Source organism: Heteronotia binoei, chromosome 21, assembly GCF_032191835.1.
Source record: "Heteronotia binoei isolate CCM8104 ecotype False Entrance Well chromosome 21, APGP_CSIRO_Hbin_v1, whole genome shotgun sequence".
Classification (NCBI taxonomy): Eukaryota; Metazoa; Chordata; class Lepidosauria; order Squamata; family Gekkonidae; genus Heteronotia; species Heteronotia binoei.
In genome coordinates, this window is record NC_083243.1 from 81,744,515 (window position 1) to 81,762,819 (window position 18,305).

The 18,305-nt window shown below is 43.4% G+C and overlaps 1 protein-coding gene across 1 annotated transcript in view; it reads right to left on the reverse strand.

Annotated features, from left to right (window-relative positions):
- Positions 1 to 18,305, reverse strand: part of LOC132589608 (cytosolic phospholipase A2 epsilon-like) — an 85,076-nt gene that overhangs the window by 14,968 nt on the left and 51,803 nt on the right. The window contains exons 13-15 of the mRNA XM_060262359.1: positions 8,584 to 8,720; positions 6,061 to 6,283; positions 1,819 to 1,933 (exon numbers count right to left, since the gene is read on the reverse strand). Of these exons, the coding sequence (XP_060118342.1) occupies positions 1,819 to 1,933; positions 6,061 to 6,283; positions 8,584 to 8,720 (475 nt within the window). The remainder of the gene's footprint in view (positions 1 to 1,818; positions 1,934 to 6,060; positions 6,284 to 8,583; positions 8,721 to 18,305) is intronic.

Consider the following 18,305-nt stretch of genomic DNA (forward strand, 5'->3'; position numbering starts at 1 on the left):
TTTAAAGAATGTTTGCCATGCGATATGAAGATATTTGGTTTAAAAAAATCCAATTTCAGATCCTTTTTTTCTGAGCAATCAGTCATTTAAATAACACTGTGGAACTGTGAAAGAACAAAAAAGGAACTAATGGGGTTTTCATTAGGAGCACTTTTCAAAGCAAATCAGTATTTAAAGCTTCTACAAATTCATGGCAAATAACTTTGATGGAAAATTGTTCCCTAAAAAGGAGGAAGAGAAGATACTGCTAGGCAAATGCAGCCCACTGGAGCATAGGTAGCATAATCTGTCCTTTTTCCTACTTAATACTGTTATAATCTCACCCCTGTTTTGACCAAACAGTTAGTAAATTATAAACACATTACTATACTAACAATGATATAGCTAACATGCTAAAACAATTTGTCAGTAGCTGTTTTACTGCAAAGGAACTTCAAGAACAGAATGGAAAGAGAAATTGCTGAATTTACAAATTACTATGAAACTTGGAACAAACACCTCCCCGGGACTGAACAGGGATATTGGTTTTTTATCTCATTACAGATGCTAAACCCACTCTCAGTGAGTATAGCTATACATCCACAGTATTCCAATGTGTTTCTTTTTTAGAATTGTGTATCAGTATAATTATTTGTATTGACATACTCAAAATAGGGATATTGGCTGTATATCTCATTACGTATGCTTTACCAATTTTCACTATATTTTATTGTATTCCTTTTTCCTATGGCAAACTAGAATTATGCTTACATGTTAAAAAGTAAATTAGGTGGACAAGAACATCACTATCCAATGTATTTCTCTTTTAGCTGTATTGACACACTCAAACAGGGACTTTGGTTGCTTATCCCATTACATATATTGAACCCTACTGTTTTGTTGCTTTCGCATGCTCTTGCTACTCAGATCAAAGGTTTGCTCAATTTGTTAATTTTACTGCATACTGCTGTTTTGTTGCTTTAGCATGCTCATGCTACTCAGATGAAAGGTTTGCTCAATTTGTTAATTTTACTATTCTGTCATTGTACCATGTTGCATTCTGGGCCACTGCCTACCAGCTATGTATGGCTCTGCTCAGCTATGTATGGCTTTGCTCACTGTGCTGGATTCCTCGTCTGATGAAGTGTGCTTAAGAGCACACGAAAGCTTACGTTCTAAATAAAAATTGGTTGGTCTTAAAGGTGCAACTTGACTCCTGCTTTGTTCAACTGCTTCAAACCAACACGGCTGCCCACTTGGATCTATACTAAAATAATAGGTATTTATTCACAGAGCACACTGTAGAAGTATTCAGTAACTTAAATGAACTGCTACCATAAACCCTAGTTCTGATATTTCAGCCTTCACCATCACTCGTGCACATTAAACCTCAGTCAATGTAATACAAAAAATCCTCAGGTTGAAGAAAACAAAATCAGTGAGAAAGATTTTTTGTATTGGATGTGGTACTAGTTTTTAAAAGGTAAGCATAGATTCTAAGGGTCAAATTTCAACACAAAATTAATATATGGGTTCTAATTAATCTAATATAATTTAGGCAAAAATAAACAGAAGTTTTGTGGCATTTTATAGATAAACATGTTTTTATTCTATCATAGGTGTTTATTGTCTACAGCTTGCATTGGACAAAGAACATGCAACTGATTCAATGAGCTCTAGAACTCAGTTTTGCTAACAGAAATGGCCTAAGACTCCTATTTATTAATATAATTTGTAATTCAAGAATAGTAGATTCCAACCAGATTCTAATAGAGAATTCATTTAATTGCTATGAAAGATAAATATTTGTATTCCCTTTCCTTGAAGTCTGTCCTTTACCTTTAAAGTCTTGAGTGCTGTACTTTTCCTTGATATTAAGAGCTACATAGATTGGCAGTGGGTTCTGACCTTCTATCAAAGCTTCTCTCTGTTCTGAGAGCTTGTGGTTATCTTTCTGTATGTAAAGGGGGGAAAGAAAAGAATGTTACCAAGAAAGCAATGGAATAAATATAAAAAGCAAACAACAAGAAAATTCCTTGACTGTATAAGCTTATCTGAGTGATGTTATTCAATTATTCTAGGACAAGTATTATGTTAATAAATATAGGGCTGAATACATCATGAGTAGTTTGGACTTTAATAAAAGTCCAGTGGCACCTTAAAGACTACCAACATTTATTTCAATATGAGCTTTTGTGAGATATCACTCACATATTCAGATATATTTGGAAATCAAACTGTAAATTCTTCTTTTTGGGCAGGTTAGCATGGGAGGGAGTTAAGGCAGAGGGTTAATTCCTCATGAGTCTTTTAAGTGTAAATTCACTATATGGGATATAAGGAAAAGCCCCCTACTTTTCATACATATGGACATCGTGATCACCAGTATGGTTGCCAGGGTGCCTGGAGTTTTGACTCACACACATCTGCTCTAAGAAGTGGACTTTGCCCATGGTTGCTAAGGCTTATGTGGATACTATAAGCCTCAGCTTTGCAGCAGCATTCTACATCTCTGGATGGGTGTTACCCAGAACTACAGACGAGCTTCCAGCTGTTCCTTGCGTGCCCAGTCTTGGCTGCTGCAGTGGAAGAAGCCACACCACCATGAACTGTACAGGCAAACAGTTTCCAGCCTGTTTCCATGAACCAAAAGCTAACACCACCAGAATCCATCTTGTTTTCCTGACTCCATATCCAACAGCTGCTTCAACTTCTGCATAAAAGCAATCAAGCTTATCTTGGGCGTGGATCCTGCCAGACCACTCAAGCCTTTGTCCAACAGAACTCAGGACAAAGACTGGTGCCAGGAAGAAAACTAAAGAAGAGGAAGACCATCTTCAGCCAGAGCCAAGTTCCTTTGTACAAACTGAGTGTTACCTAGGCCATGATTTGACCCTCTATTGTCACCCTTTCAGATAAGTCCAATAGTCCTAAGCATCTCCCCACCCAAGTAATCTCTCTATTCTTCTCCCCAACTGTCATTTTGGAGCCTCTCCCTGGTCCATTTCAACCTGAAAGTTCACTCAGGTATCCAGGATCCAGGCAAGTCCATTGGTTAAGAGCAAGCACCCAATTAGGTGCCACCAATGAACTTTCTATTGGTTGTCGCAGTAGTCCAGCCCTTATGGTCACTGCAGAGCCTCCCCTTTTCTGAGGTCATGTACCAGCTGACCACCTGTCATCCACCCCTGTACCTCCCATCCCCTAAGGGCTCAAGGTAGTCTTTATAACCTGTAACACAGCTCCCCACATGTGTGCATCTAGCAGTATCCCAGTTCCACTGTCTAGATCCATCCCCAATTCTGGCCACAGTTTTGGGTCCAGTTCCCCCATCCTCTTACGTCGCCATTGGAGCCTTCTTGAAGACTATGATAGGTAAATATCACCCTGTTTGTCTACCCATGTGTTCCCCTATCTCTCTATCTATGTTTCCTAGGACTGTATGTGTGTTTTGATGAGTATTTTATCTTGTATGGAAGCCTATATTTTTCTTAATAAATTTTAATTGTTTTTACTTAATTAGAGTCCCTAATATTTTAAGCATTACTTTCTGGATGTGAACCTTGTATACATAGGTAAAAAGATCCTGAGTGAGCCAGGTGCCCACCTGATAATTCCCCAACCTCATTTTGAGGGCATTTTGGCTTACAGGGAGGGGAGGAAAAGCTTTTGCTATCAATATGAATCTCACTCAACTCTGCTTATCTATAAAAAGTCCATGAACATATTCATGAAGACTTACATGACTGTGTCATCTACAGGTCTTTCAAGACTGATGAGTATATACAAGGACATGTGGGGAGTCCATGAGGATTTGTGGCACCATCTCATTTCCCACTAGGTTTACCATTTGCCTGCTGGGGGCAGGAGATTTTCCACCCGCAAGTCCCATTGCCCACCAGCACTCTGGTGACTGGTGGGAGGGGAAAATTTTTTAATTGGATGGCATTATGTTACTTCTGAGGATAACCTAGAAGTGACATCACATGTCTCTAAGAATTAGCAGAAACTCTACGGGTGACCATAGAATTTTAATTGATGCCTAGCGAGATATTATGTCACTTCCAAGGAAATGAAGTAATGTAACTCCATTGCCTGGCAGCAACACCCCATGTTTCTGCTCCTTGGATTCCCCCCAGTTTGCAGTCAGTGGCTGGCAACTCTTCCTCCTGCTTCCTATTTCCTCTTTCTATTCTCTGAATGCCCCTATAGCCTCTCCCCCATTTCCGGTGTCCTACTCTTCTTTCCATCCATCAGCTGACCTACCTTTATCTGTTCTGCAACTTTACCTTGCCCTCCTTCCCTCCCCTTGGCAGCCTCTACCCAGAAAACCTATGGCCCACCTGGCTACAAGTTGAATGGCAGGAAATCAATGCCAGATTAAACCCTGTGGAGGCCTCTAAGAAGTCAAAATCTTGGGGGGGGGGGTGTTGCAAATTATCTCAGAGTCTGAGTGCCTGCCCCATCACTCATGGCCCCCACTGCACCTTCTTAAAAGCCCCTTTTACTAAACTGCAGGGGAGAGGCAGAGAGAGACAAACTTGGTGACAATGCCAGTAGCAGTCGCAACAGGCAAGTTGGGCAAAGAGCAGCTAAGTTGCTGGCTGCTCGTGCAAGCTGGGAGGGCTGAAAGCAGGGGGGGGGGAGAGGAAAAGTCAGCCCTAAAGGCATGGGGGCCCATAGGCCAGTGCCTACTTGGTCTAATTGTTAATCTGGCTCTATGGGGAACCCCTCCCCTTGGAGGGGCATGACACTTTCTTTATATTCCAGGACATTCAATGGGTAACCTCAAAGTAGCTAATTTATTATAAAGGACCTTCAGGAACAGACTAGAAAGGGAAATTATTAAATTGCAAGTTATTGCAGCATACAGAACAATGGAATTCCCAGGACTTAATAGGAATATTGATTTCTTATCTCACTATATAAGCTAAATTCATTCAGCCCTTTCATCTGTATTCTTACCCAGAAGGGCTATATTTCTTTTCCTTGTTTTATTTGAAAGATTAAATTGGAATAGCAATTTGTAATACAACGCAATTAATAGTACTATGTAATGTAATTTGGAATCATACATTGAAATGTATTTCTCTGGTTTGGGGTCAAAGGAGATATACATTGCATAGCCAATCACCCTACGTTAAAGAAAAGGGTGCTGTACCATAACCTCCACACTTGAGAGGAGATGGAAGCGTAACAACAGGGTCTCAATTAATTACTCTCAGCATTCCACAATTAAAGAAGGATAGATCTGCCCATCTATCTCAAATTATGATATATTTATTTCCTTCACTATGTTTCCCCCTGAAATTAAACCCAAACAAATAGTGACCATATACACCATGCTTGTTATTCCAGTTCCAGGAGCTCCCATTCTGCTCTATGGGAGCAGTCACCCTGATTCTGCTGCTTTCACTTTGCATTGCAGCACAAAGAGAGAACAGTTAGTTTTCATCGTGAGAGCTGAAGATGAGCTTTGCTGGGGGCACCTGCTTTGGGGGTCTATAACTCAGACATTTCAAATCCAATCTTTGCCAAATTTGGAGGGTGGGTGGAGGACAGCTTGCTGAAGAGTTCGGGTGAGTTTTACATTTCCTGAACCAAACAAAACAATGAACCACAAACTGGTTTGGGCAACCCTATGAATCATGAAATGAAATGAACCTCTGGTTCAGGCGATCGCATGAACCAATACAAAAAATCGTTTTTGTATTCCATGCTCATGCCTAGTTCCTTCCCTCCAATGAGGCAGAAATCCTTCCAGCCTTCAGCAACTGTTCCCATTTTGGGACTTCGTCCTCTTATGATGTCTTTACTTTTAAATTCATGTTTCTGCTGGCAGTTTTGATAGGTGTTTTAATGCTATACTGTCATTATTTATCATTCATTCATTCACATTTTATTTATATCCCGCCCTCCCCGCCGGAGCAGGCTCAGGGCGGCTATCAGTTGTTTTGAATTGCTTAATTTTGTTACATAACCTTGGAGCCTGGTTTCCTTAGAGAAGAGGCTGGAATATAAATATTTCAAATAAATAAATAAATACCTGTAGTTCTTTGGAATAAAAATTTGATACTGTACCCCTTCATTTAGCAAATATTCTATGATGAGTCCCCAGAGATCAATAAAAGTTGTTTTATATCCTTCTTGTTTCCGTTGATTCAACTGCTGATGATAATATTTCACACGATCAATGGAAAAAATACCCATCTTGCTCTTGGTTACATGTTTCTTAGCCTCATTTATAAGCTCATCCAGATTCCCATGGGACCAGTAAGCGTGTCTGTACAAGTGTGCCATGGCCCTGAAGAAGTATAGTACATTAATGAAAAAATAGTAAGCATAAAAAGGAAGATGTGTGATACCCTATAGCCATAGTCCTGTCATTTTGAGTTTTGTAGTAGAAAAGATGAGTGTGTGACCTGAAGATTGTCCCTACATTGTTTCCTTATAGGAGATCCCAAATGGGGTTCATGAATACAAGAGACAAAGCATCAAAATGCTTTCTAGATCAACCCCTCTTTACAATATGAAGCAGCTACTCATATGAATTACCAACAGGCTCATGCCCAGCTTGTATAATAATAATAATAACAATAATAATAAATTTTAATTTATATCCTGCCCTCCCCGCTGAAGCAGCCTCAGGGTGGCTGTATGTGCAGTGTGAACATACACAGGGAGCAAGAATGGAGTTAATGGGCATAATTTCTATAAATCCTCCTTCTTCAAGATAACTTCTAAAAGAGTGCCCATGCATACAAAGTGCACATATGAAATATATAGACCTGGAAATAGTGTACACTTATTGGGTAAACATGTGTAGAAAGGGAAATAAGAATACATTGAAAATATAAACCAACCAAAAAAACTGCACTAGGGTTGCGGTCACATGTCACATTAAAAGCGGGTGTGTAGCGCTCAAATTTGAACCACTGAATATTGATTCAATGCAGGGTCGTTCAGACGAGCATCCAAGAATGCTACTCATTCTGATGTTGAGCGTTCAGAATCCAATACTATCACGCTCTTTTCTTGGAGCATGCGTGATCATATGGTGATTTCTGGGAGGGGGGGGTCCATTGAACATGCGCCCAACTGTTTGGAGGTGAGAAATCAAACATTGTTTCAGAGGCAGGGGGGAAGGGGGAAAGTTTCCAGAATTAATGTTGCCGTTTCAAACCAAGGAACTGCCAGGAATTACTTTCCTAGAAATTGGCAGTGACAATGATATCTGGAAATCCTCCACATTGAAAAAAAAGATTTTTTTTCTATTCTGAATAGTGGGATAACATCCCCCCCCTCCGATCCTGTGTTGATTGGAGAAGCAGAAGTGTCACCTCAGATTCCCAGATGATCTGGCAATGCGCATGTCTGCTGGGGCTTTTTTTTTTTTTTTTTTTAAAGGTGGGAAGGGTGGTAAACATTCCAAGGGGCAGTATTGCGCATGAGCTGTCCAAACAAGAAAAAGCCGATCTTGTGCTGCTTTTTTGAAAAAGGGCCGGAATTTCTGTGCTGTCAAATTAATGCAGCACTGATCCGCAGCAAGTCGGAATGACCCTGGATGATGCTCGATTGCCAGATGTGGATACATGGATGAACATATTTAATCCATCAGCGAGATGGAACTGTGTCGCCACTAATGGTACGTGTGACCACACCCTAGGTATCATAAAGGTTGAACAGGATTTAAAATGCCTTAAAATAAAAAAAAATATTGTTGAGTGCAATAAATGCAGATTAAAAACATAGACTTTGAATTTGGCCTCTAGATTAAAACCCCCAGACTAAGTAGTCCTCAGTGTACATTAAAAAATACAAATAAATATCTACAGGATGATGATATACTGTTGGGATATTGCAAATGTCACTCATTCAGTCATGAAAGAGTTAACCTGTTTGTTTATGCATGCTAATTCTTAGCTAGTTAGCTTAGAACCAATTAACAGTCGTGTTTGAGAATTCCTATTGGCTAGACTAATGTCACATGCAAGTTGTCATATACACAAGGAGACTGGGGTAAATTTTCCTTTGTTCTCATCTCTCAGAACATAGAATACTTTTATCAGACAACAACAGTCTGGCCTAGCATGTAGACAAGAGGTAATTTAGGTGGGATATTCATTATTTTCATTCCAATGTAACCCTTCCTTATGTTTTCTAGTAAAGTATTTATTTGTATTAATGTCCTTTGAGGATTACTTGCACTCCAACTAGTACAATACATTATCCAAACTTTGCAAAATCCTTTTCTTTAATGATATTTTTAAAATAAATCTTTTTGATAAATATCTTTTGCAGTTCAGGACTGCTTTGCAAGTTAAATAGTGGCAAAATGTGTGTCTTAAGTCACTAGCATGCACATTTGTACAACACAGCTGGAAACACACATTGCTGTCATTTAAGTCATATAACATATTGGGAGTACACCTTTAAAACCTGAATATGTGAAATATCTCTCATTGAGGAACTCAAATGAATGAAAGGTGCATATAGCTTTTAACTTTATAGGAGTAACAGATGGAGTGTTCCTTACCATTAAAGAGACATTATCAGCACAACAGTAGCATCCTTCACTAAAAATCCACATTTAGAGCCACTTACCAGGATGTCCCAGACAAACCAGATATGTATGTAACACAATCTAGGAGATTTAATTTTTGCAGACCCCTTAAACTGCCAAGTGTTGTGGTAAATGATCTTGTCCCGCCTCCTGTTGTCATGACTGCCACCACAGGAACCTGTGTAGCACATTAGTATAAATAATTGCACAATATTGTCATAAAACCAATATTTCCATAGACTATCTTGTGTTACTGGAACACTGGGTATATAAATTTCCCCATGAGCCTTTGGAGGTCTGGACTACCTCAGGGGAATCTACCATGGGAGGTAGAATCAGTGACTATTGCTTTCCCTTTTTCTTTGGTAGAAGGATTTTTTACCCCCACCCCCTAGCAAAAGTTAAAAAGGCACATAGGGATACAATTATAAGACCAAAAAACGAACAGTGCAGTTCTAAGCAGAATTAACCCTTCTATGACCAATGACTTCAAATTTGTTTTTTTTAACTTCAGCTTTTATTTCCTCCCCTATATCTCGGCAAAAATGAAGTTCTATGTGCTAAGGCAGCATAGGGTTTAGCAGCATGCTGTCTCTCTCATGTATTGGGTATATTTGCAGTTTTGCTTGTCAAAAACGAAGACATTTATACTTTGAAATTCCAGGATTATGGCAAATAGTACAATTTTATATGCTTCCTATATTATAAATGATGAATGCTGTTGTTAAAACAGTGAAATGTTTATGTTCGATCGGAAAATAAGGATTTCATACACTTCAAACATCCCCCCTCCATTTTAACTTTTTTTCTGGAAAAAAAAAATCACAGGAAACCAACACCCCCCCCCCCCCCCCAATGGCTTCACATTTTCTGGAAATCTTACATCTCAAAGAAAGCCTATTCATTTCACCTATTTTCACTGATGTCTGGTACAGCATAAAATGGATAGGGGTACCCTGTGCAAGCACCAGTCATTTTTGACTCTGGGATGACGTTGCATCATGACGTTTTCACGGCAGACTTTTTACAGGGTGGTTTGCCATTGCCTTCCCCAGTCATCCCCCCAGCAAATTGAGTACTCATTTTACCAAACTCAGAAGGATGGAAAGCTGAGTCAACCTTGAGCCAGCTACCTGAACCCAGCTTCTGCTGGGATCGAACTCAGGTCGTGAGCAGAGAACTAAGACTGCAGTACTGTAGCTTACCACTCTGCACCAGCAGCGGCCACGGCAGCAGCGGGGGGGAAGAGAGGCAAGCTAAGCAGACTTGCTGCCTGGCGCCCCCCCCCAAAGCACCCCCATGGCTCCCCCCCTGTGGCTGCATGCCCCCTCCCTCTCTTCCCCACATGTCAATTGCAATGCCAGAACCGGCTCAAATGCCGCATTCTGGTGCCCTGCCCACCCCACCGTGCGGTGTCCCGCCCGCCCCCTGGTGCTCTGCTCATCTACCTGCCACCCCTAAAAGCGGTGGCACTCCGCTTGCTCGCTCCCTTCCCCCTGCTTGCCTGCTAAAAGTAAGCTTTGCTGGCTTCGCAGCCTGTGCCGGCGTGTTTTATTAAGAGATAAAATGTGCAGGTGCGAGCTGCGAAGCTGGAAAGCTTACTTTTAGCTGGGGAGCAGGGAGAAGGGAGCAAGTGAGCGGAGCACTGCCGCTTTTATTGGCGGTGGGGAGGCAAGCGAAGCGCTGGGGGGACATGGGTGGGCAGGACGCCGCACCGGGGGGGCTGCCAGCAGCGGCCGGGGGCTAGCAGCGGTCATGGCAGCAGCGGGGGAGAGGGAGGTAAGCTAAGCACTTGCCTGGGACACTGGGGGGGAGAGTGCCACCCCCACTCCTCTCGGTGCCCTAGGCAACCACCTAGTTTGCCTAGTGGGCGAGCCAGCCCTGACCACGGGGCTCTTCTGGTACATCATACCCTGTCGCAATAGACATGGGAGAACTATAAGTACTACCCCGTTTTTCATTTGCATAGCAGACTAACACTGAAGGAGAGTCAGGCTGTGTTTCCAGCTCTATTTTCCTTCCTCTCTTTCCCTTTCCTTGTCCTCTAGTGCAACTGAAGACTTTCTCTTGCCTAGCACACACAGAGCCCTAGAAAACAGAACATCTCAGGCAACCAAAATCCATGGTTGTATAAAAGAAAAAAGCCATCGCCAAACCATTAAGATGCTGCAGTAATTGACAGGAAGTGGAAATACTAGAGTGGCTAAGTCCAATTCAAGAAATATCTGGGGACTTTGGTCATTGAGTCAGGAGACATTGGGATGGAGCCAGGAGCAAGGTTGTGACAAGCACAATTGAATTCCAAAGGGAGTTCTAGCCATCACATTTAAAGGGACTGAACACCTTTTAAATGCCTTCCCTCCATTAGAAATAATGGATAGGGGTACCTTATTTTGGGATTCACAGAATTGAACCTCCTGGTCCAAATATATTTGAAACGTAGAGGGTGTTCTGAGGAGAGGCATCGGATGCTATGCTGCAAATTTGGTATCTCTATGTAGTGTCTTGTGCTTAAACAAAGCACCACGCGGTCCCGCAAGTAAGGGCGACTAGGGGAAGTCCCACAGTCACCGAGCACAGCGCGGGAAAGACTCCGCATATCAAGATCAGTGGCGGGAACTTTGACTGGCCAGGATTGGGCTGGCCAGCTGGGGGGCTGTTCCGGGATGAATGTATATAAAGCGGGGCCCGGCCCGCGTGTTCCAGTTCCGTAATGTACCATCCAATAAAGCATGTTGCCTTCAACACATCTCGTCTCTGAGTACATTACACTGGCGACGAAGGTGGGATGTAGCTAGGGAGGCGTCCGTGGGAGGAATCCGACCTAGCCGAAGATGAGGAAGGCGCTGAACCGCAAGAACCGAGAAGCCCACCGCCACCATGGCGAACAATAGTGTAACGACGGGCCATCTTGCCGAGTTCAACCCGGACCACCCCGAGAGGTGGGAAACGTATACCGAACGAGTTGACTGCTACTTGCGGGCCAACTTAATTACAGACGACAACAGAATGTGGAATGTCCTGTTGAGCATCTGTGGAGAGGCGACCTTCGAGATCGCCCGAGGGCTCTCGGCCCCAGCGAAGCTCACCGAAAGGACATACGGGGAGGTCATCAGACTCCTCACAGGGCATTTCGCGCCCCAACCATCCATCATGGCCCGCTGATTCCTCTTCCACAAGAGGGATCAGAAGTCCGGAGAGACAGCGGCAGTCTATCTGGCCGCTCTCTGACAGATCACGGAGAACTGCGAGTTCAACAAAAGGGAAGAGGCCCTGAGGGACAGGTTCGTCTGGGGCCTCCAAGACGAAAGGCTGCAGCAGAAGCTGTTCGCCAAGGAAGAGCTCACCCTCCAACAAGCCTTCAACGAGGCGACGGCCTTCGAGAGGGCCACAAGAGCATACAGCCCCCCACGTGGAGAGGCAGTACACCAAGAAGAAACGGAGCCGGGGGACCGAAAAGAGGAAGACGCTTTCCAGCTCCGGTGACCACAAAGGACAGACCCAAGGGCCCCCTTGAAGCAACGAACGACGGAGAGGGCCCCCATTACCAGATGCGCCAGCTGCAGCGACCCCCACGAGAGGAGGGACTGTCCGTACCGCAACCTGGACTGCCGCAGCTGCGGAAAGACAGGCCACATTGCTCGGGCTTGCTGGGCCAAGAACAGCTGCCGGCAACCGTCAGCGCACCACGACTCTACGGATGCTCACACAACGGTGTCCACCAGCCTGCAGGTATTAAACTTGCCCCTCGCAGCCCCAGACAAAGTCAAAATGTCGGTCCTCATCGAGGGTGCCCCCTGCATCATGGAAGTGAACTCGGGTTCCTCCATCTCCATTATCTCGGAGGAAACCCTTAAGAGACTATGTCCCCGCCGCCGCCTCCAAATGATGCCAGCGGACTTCATACTGAGGGACGTTCAAAAGAACCCAGTACACATTGTGGGATGGGCCCGGGTGAGAGTAGAACGAGGGGACTTCAAGGGGCCCCTAGACATCCTGGTGGTCAAGCTTAAATTTACCACCCTATTGGGGCTGGCCTGGTTCCAACCACTGGGGATCCAGCTGGTGGGGGTGGGACACGTGCAGACCAGTAATTTCGAAGAGGTCTGCCGGGAGTTTCCAGCAGTTACATGGGTCGGCCCATCACCCTACCAATCAATCCCATGGTCAGGCCTATCCGGCTCAAGGCGAGGCACGTCCCGTTCGCCTTAAAGCCCAAGATAGAGGCGGAACTGGACTGCCTCACAGCCCAGGGGGTTATAGAACCCGTGGCGTATGCGGCATGGGAGACCCCCATAGTAACGCCGGTTAAACCCAATGGGGACGTGAGGATCTGCACTGACTACAAGTGCACGATAAACAAAGCTCTCCAGGACAACCCCTACCCAGTCCCGGTGGTCAGCCACGTCCTAGCAGCCCTAGCAGGGTCCCGGGTTTTTGGGAAGCTGGACCTAGCGCAAGCCAACAACAGGGTCCAGTCCCACTGAGCTGCTAATGGGGAGGAAATTGACTACCCGGCTGGACAGGCTGCACACGGACCGAGCCACAGACGTCCGCGGTTCCCCAGAGATCAGGGAAGCGGTGCGAGGGGTCTTCCCGGGCGATCCAGTCTATGCGAAGAACTTCGCAAGCGGCCCAGATTGGGTAGCCGGCCGGGTACTGAGGGTGACGGGGTCCAGATCATACGAGGTAGCGACCGAGGGGGGCCAGGTGCTGAGGAGGCACATCGATCAGCTGCGCCGCCGCACCTTGCCAGAGGAACCACCCGAGGCAGGGGGAGCGCCGAGCGAGAGAGAACCAGCATCGGAAACCCCAGAAGCGGCCCCGCCAGCACCAAGCCTGCCGACATACGGGTCCCCGAGGCCGGCCGATACTGAACGGCCACCAGAGCTGACCCGGCAGCAACTAACGGAGAATCCCCAAGAGGCGGCCCCCTGCCTGGAGCCCGCGTCCGCACCACAAGCAACCCTGCGGCGATCGACCCAGGAACGCAGGGCGCCAGCCTATCTGCAGGACTATGTATCTTAGACTAGGGGGGGAGGAGTGTAGTGTCTTGTGCTTAAACAAAGCACCATGCGGTCCCGCAAGTAAGGGCGACCAGGGGAAGTCCCACAGTCACCCAGCACAGCGCGGGAAAGACTCCGCCTATCAAGATCAGTGGCGGGAACTTTGACTGGCCAGGATTGGGCAGGCCAGCTGGGGGGCTGTTCCGGGATGAATGTATATAAAGCGGGGCCCGGCTCGCGTGTTCCAGTTCTGTAATGTACCATCCAATAAAGCACGTTGCCTTCAACACATCTCATCTCCGAGTACATTACACTCTACTTCAAAAAAACAGCTCCCCCAGAGCCCCAGATACCTGTGGAACAATTCTCTATTATACCCTATGGGAATCGGTCTCCATAAGGAATAATGGAGTGCCAAGCAAACATATCCACCCCCCCCCTGGTTTTCTGATGACCCTAAAGTGGGGAGAGGGCCTCCAAACCAGGGAATCCCCTGCCCCCACCTGGGGATTGGCAACTTTACGAAATGCTGAATATAAAAATGCAGCTGTTCTGAATGGACAATTTCCATGTCATACATATACCTGTTCTCAGTCCCCTTGATGCTCCAGCCCCTTTGGTTGCTTAGGAAACAGAACCATAACTGTTAGATCTAAAGGTGATGGGTTAATCTTTAACGTTCAAAATAATTGGTTAGGTTAGGAATCTGTAACATATGGTCCAGAAGCCAATGGGTATACATTATGCCCATTACCTCCTGCACCATGGGTGGTTAGGAATGAATAGGGAAGCAGGAAGGAATGTAGCAGCTCCACACTGTCTTCTCTTTTTCCCACTGTCCCAACTGAAGCTTTTTAATCTTGTGACTCACCCACCTGGAAGAGTCACATCCCAGAGTTTGAAAAGGACCCCATGAAGGTGATCACAGTAACTGAACCTCATGGCACACTGTCATTACATAACCTTTTATAATGTGTGTATGTTAAGTGCCATCAAGTCACTTCTGACTTATGGGAATCCTATGAATTAATTTTTTTTAAAAAAAATTATTAACCACAATTAAATTTTATATACCTACATTATATATCAAATTTTGTCATATATCATATGTAGAAAGCAAAGGGAATAAGATAAATTTAATTTCATATTTCTATTATAGAATTCCATTATAGAAACAGAAAGACAACATATCCATTAAAGATATTTATACCTTAAATTACTTCAGTGCTACAATCTCTATTGGGCTGTCACATTTATTTACGAATTATTGAGAATCTTCTATCTGGTATAAACACTTTTCTTTAAGATAGAAGATAACTTGTCAAAATCCTCGGTTTTTTGTTTCAGATCCTTGTCATCAAAAAAGGGATTATTCAAAGTTTTACCCATTATATAGAAATGCCACAATTTTTCATACCATTGCTCCCTTGTTGAAGCTGATTGAGCTTTCCAGTTTTGGCAATAACTAATTTGGCCACCACAAACATACTTGATATTAAATTGTTTTCTCTTTTTTGGGAGACATTTGAGGACAAATATGTACTACTAATAGCTCAAAAGTGAAATCATAACAATTTCCTTCACTATTTCATATACTTCCCCAAAAAAACCTTTGAATATATGGACATGACCACCACACATGGAATGCTGTTCCTAATGAGTAACATTTCTTCCAGCAATTTGTCCCAGTAGTTTTATATAATCTATCTGGCATTAGATACCAGTTAGATATAATTTTTAGGGTTTGTAGAATATTTCGGGATCAAGTGCCGTGTTCTACTGGAGAAAGTTTTCCTTCCAGACGTTTCGTTCTCAGCTGCGGAGACAGTCTTCAAGCCCACACAACAGATCTGCCACATGCTGCGCTCAGCCAAAGATATGAGAGATCCACTTTCAACCCCTGGAGTCTACAAAATACCCTGCTCCTGTGGTGCAGTCTACATTGGCACTACCCAACGCAGTATCAACACCCACCTCACCGAACACAAGAGACACTGTCGCTTGTTTCAGCCAGAAAAATCAGCTGTAGCTGAACATGCACTTCAAGAAGGAGACCACGTCATCCACTTTGAAAGAACTGAAGTCCTTTCTACGGTCTCACATTATCATACCCGCCTGAACAGAGAAGCTATTGAGATTTACAAACACCAGCAGAATTTTAACAGAAAGGAAGAAGGCATTTTCATCCACCAATCTTGGTACCCAGCTCTGCAAAACACCCTACAGACTATAAATTGCAGAAAGTCTCAGAACAACCAGCAAATTCCACAGAACAATTAGCACAGTCAACAACCATCTTCCTTATCTTCAAACTCCTTCCAACCTTCCCAGCAATTAACACAGAACAATGGTCACATTCAACAGCCAGTTTCCTTATCACTACCCTTCCAGGAAGCCCCACCAAACAATGGGCACATCCACAAACCAATTGCCCTTTCATCACACCCCCTCCAGCCTAGAAATAGCAGCTCTCCAGCAGCCCTGGCCCCACTCAATGCACAGCAGCAAAGAAGGTCTGAGTGCCTGCTCCGGCTGCAACACCACTGAGGATGTTCTCCACAGCTGAGAACGAAACGTCTGGAAGGAAAACTTTCTCCAGTAGAACATGGCACTTGATCCTGAAAGATTCTACAAACGCTAACGATGTTACCAGCCGTGAAAACCTGAAATCTTTGATAAGATATCATTTTATAATACTGACATTTTATTGTTGCAATTTTGGATGTATTTGAGGGCAAAATCCAAGATTTAGTCCAATCTATCTCAATTTTTTCCATCATAAATTATTTTTGCCAATTCTTTATATATGTTGGAGGTTTGGGATACAAAATTTATATTATTATTTTACAATTTTTTGATACTATACACTTCCTATGTTTATTTGGTTCTTTTTATTATCTCTTCAAATTTTGTTAATGATCTTTCAAATATCCCAGATGTAATTAGGGTTGAATTAGATTTCTTACTTGAAAGTATTGTAACCAAGGGATAGGTTTACCTAATTTCTCCTCTGCTACTCTTTTATCTATAATCTTTCCTTGTTTATACCAATCTGTGGGTCTGTCAAGATCTTTCTCTGCCGATTCTTGAAAAAGGACTATGATACAACCAGTGTTCCCTCTAGGATGAGTTAGCGTGAGCTAGCTCACAGATTTTTAGCCTTCAGCTCACACATTTTTGTCTTAGCTCAGGAAAGATAATGCCAGAGCACAACAATTTATGCAGTAGCTCACAACTTTAATGCCAGTCACTCACAATGTAGAATTTTTGCTTACAAGACTTAGAGGGAACATTGGATACAACCCAGGTGGAAACCAAATTTGATTTACCATGGAAGATAATGGTGATATTGTATGATCTAATTTTTTTCTATATTTGTCCCATTATCATATTTGATAAAAAAGTATTTGCTGGTGTACAATAGGAGCTTAACTTTGGTTTTGTCCAAATATTTCTAGCAATTGTTAATGGTTCTGCATATTTCTCTTTTGCTTTTGGGTTTAGTTACCTAACTAATTGTGTAAATTTGGCTGTTATATAATATGCCTTTAAATTTGGGATTTGAAGGCCTCCCTCCTGGTAAGGTTTATATAAAGTGGAAAATTTATTGATTAATTATTGCCATTCTTGTAGTTTCGAATCAGAAATTTCAATTGGTAAGGTACAAAACAAATATAAGAATTTAGGGATAACAAAACTCTTTATGGCAGAAATTCTCTCTGGCCATATTAAAATTAGTTTATTCCATTTATCTAATTGTTGCAAAATTTCTTTTTTTAATTTACCAAAATTCAAAATTTTTAATGATTTCATCCATGTGCTTAGTCATATAAACTTCCAAATATTTCCAATTTTTGGACCAAAGAAAATGGTAATTGGTCTCTTATTACCTTTATCATATTTCTATGTACATTTATGGGATCTAATATAGTTCTTTGTGCATTCATTTTTAATGTGGATATTTGGGCAAATAGTTGTAAATTTTGCTAAAGGGCTATTCATGAGCTATCTATCTATTTATTTATTTATTTATTTATTAAATTTGATTTATATCCCGCCCTCTCCGCAAGCGGACTCAGGGCGGCTCACAGTATCTACACAATTAAACAAATAAAATATATAAAACCATAATATACATTTTCAGTCTAAAAACGTATTACAATTCGAGATTATTAAAACCATTATATAGTGCTGAATACATTATAGCGGCATTAGAATTCCAAGCCGTGAACACCGGCGTTCTGTGTGATGTCCGGTGGCAGCCGTCTTCGTCAAGCCTCGAAGGCCTGCTTGAACAACTCGGTCTTACAGGCCCTGCGGAATGCAGACAGATCCCGCAGGGCCCGCATGGCTTCTGGAAGAGCATTCCAAAGCTCTGGTGCTGCCACCGAAAAAGCCCTAGATCTTGTCACGCATAGCCTGGCTTCTTTTGGTCCGGGGACCGAGAGTAGGTTTTTTGCCCCTGAATGCAGTGCTCTCTGGGGGATATGCGGAGAAAGGCGGTCCCATAGATATGCAGGTCCCTGACCATAAAGGGCTTTAAAGGTCAATACCAACACCTTGAAGCGAACTCGGAACACAACAGGTAGCCAGTGCAGTTCTTTCAGCACTGGCTGAATGTGCTCCCATCGTGGCAGCCTCATTAACAGCCGTGCCGCAGCATTCTGCACTAGCTATAGTCTCCGGGTTTGCGTCAAGGGTAGCCCCATGTAGACAGCATTACAGTAGTCTATTCTTGAGGTGACCGTAGCATGGAT